This window comes from Anoplophora glabripennis, unplaced genomic scaffold, assembly GCF_000390285.2.
Source record: "Anoplophora glabripennis isolate ALB-LARVAE unplaced genomic scaffold, Agla_2.0 scaffold1871, whole genome shotgun sequence".
Lineage (NCBI taxonomy): Eukaryota > Metazoa > Arthropoda > Insecta > Coleoptera > Cerambycidae > Anoplophora > Anoplophora glabripennis.
In genome coordinates, this window is record NW_019417959.1 from 5,282 (window position 1) to 6,922 (window position 1,641).

General features: G+C 30.3%; 1 protein-coding gene across 1 annotated transcript in view; it reads right to left on the bottom strand.

The window, feature by feature from the left end:
• Window positions 1–813: 813 nt before the first annotated feature.
• The window catches only part of LOC108915149, a gene marked incomplete at its 3' end in the record, with an annotated part of 15,039 nt that continues 14,211 nt past the window's right edge, over window positions 814–1,641 (bottom strand). The window contains exons 3-5 of the mRNA XM_023456589.1: window positions 1,544–1,631; window positions 1,139–1,426; window positions 814–1,082 (exon numbers count right to left, since the gene is read on the bottom strand). Coding sequence (XP_023312357.1) covers window positions 814–1,082; window positions 1,139–1,426; window positions 1,544–1,631 — 645 coding nt within the window. The remainder of the gene's footprint in view (window positions 1,083–1,138; window positions 1,427–1,543; window positions 1,632–1,641) is intronic.

Sequence of the window (1,641 nt, forward strand, 5' to 3'; positions counted from 1 at the left end):
CTTTTAGTTTAATTCATCCTCTTTGAATTGAGCTGTTCAAGACCTTTATAAATTCCAAAATTGTGTATTTGAGGATTTCTGTTACACCTGAGATTGATATTGAAGATATTTTCATTTCGTTTTTAACATTCTGTCAAGAGTTCAAATGGCTGCGATTTTTCTTTCATCGTGAATTGTCAATTAAATAATAAATTTTGCATTAATACTTCTTTTTTAAATTGAAGTTTTTTTCGTAAAAATCTATATATTTTCTTCATCAAAAAGTGTCGTAAAAAAATTAAAATTAGAATTTTTTTTTGGAAAAAAAATTCTTTTCGGAAATATATTTTTTACAATATTCACAATGCTATACAAATATAAAATAAAGCGGTCCTTTTTTTTTAGTGCAGTTTCCACCTTGTTTTCAAACGTCGATTTAAAAATTAATTGCAACAAGTTGTATAGCCCCAATCAATTGCTGTATTTACTTCTATCTCTCTAAAGATCCACCTTTTCATTCAAGAAAATTTCAATTTCTGTCCAAAGTTAATAAATTGATTGAATGAATGAAATTTAGTATAGCTTTGTACCCATATCTGACTCGTAGCCATTCTGATTGTTTTATAACGATCTTACGTATGTTCCCAATAATTTGTTAACCTAAGGCTTAATGATTATATAAAAATTTGTACGATATCGTTTATAATGGACAATCTCATAATTTGTTACAATTAGTTTATCACCAGATGGTACGTATTTAATCATATAAATCGCAAAATGTCTGAACCACGGGCTGTCTTTTTTTAAATTAATGTTAAAATAGTCTCCTCTTACCTCGTTTCTTCATCTTCCGTTTTTATGTCGACATATTCAGCTTTGATTGACATTTCCATCTCGTTAATATCGAATTTCTTTTCCAGGTTTTCAGTCTTAACGAATAAACCAAGTGGAGACGTATCTATTTGACTTCCTGTGGCTGAGCTATCAAAAATACTTTTAATTTTTTCCTGTACTTCCCAGCAATTTTTTAGGAAACTGTTGTGGGTGCACAGAGAATCGAAGCATCTCTTACAAACAACGGGATCTTTGATGATATTTATATTCTACGAAGCAGTTTAGTTAGATTATAAAATATGCAAGTAATTAATATTGTTCATACCATTTCAGGTGTCAATTTCTGAATAGTTTCAAGTTCCTCTTTACGTATGCACCTAAACTCACTTTCTACTGGCTGCATACACAATCGACATATTTTCTGACTGCAAACTAATTCACTTTTCTTTTCCTGCATGTACACTTCTCTTAGGTCGAGCTGTAACATTTTTTCGCTATCCACATAAGGAATAATTGTTTTATCGGTATTCAAACACGTCGACTTAAATTCTGAAGCCGCATTTAACTTTCTTCTGCAAGCGTTACAAATAACCTCTTTTCTCTCTTCAAATTTCTGAAAATATGCAACTTAAAACAGAAAGAAAATAACTGTGGCAGAAAATAACAATTAAATACCAAGTTAATTTACACTCGACTGTTAAGACGTAATCTAATTATAATTCACGTTTACCAATTTCAGCAAAAGACCATCTAGAATGCCTCTGATAATGTTGTTTATCACTTCAAAACTTTCATCGGATATATTTTTAAGGCAAAGCCTACACGACA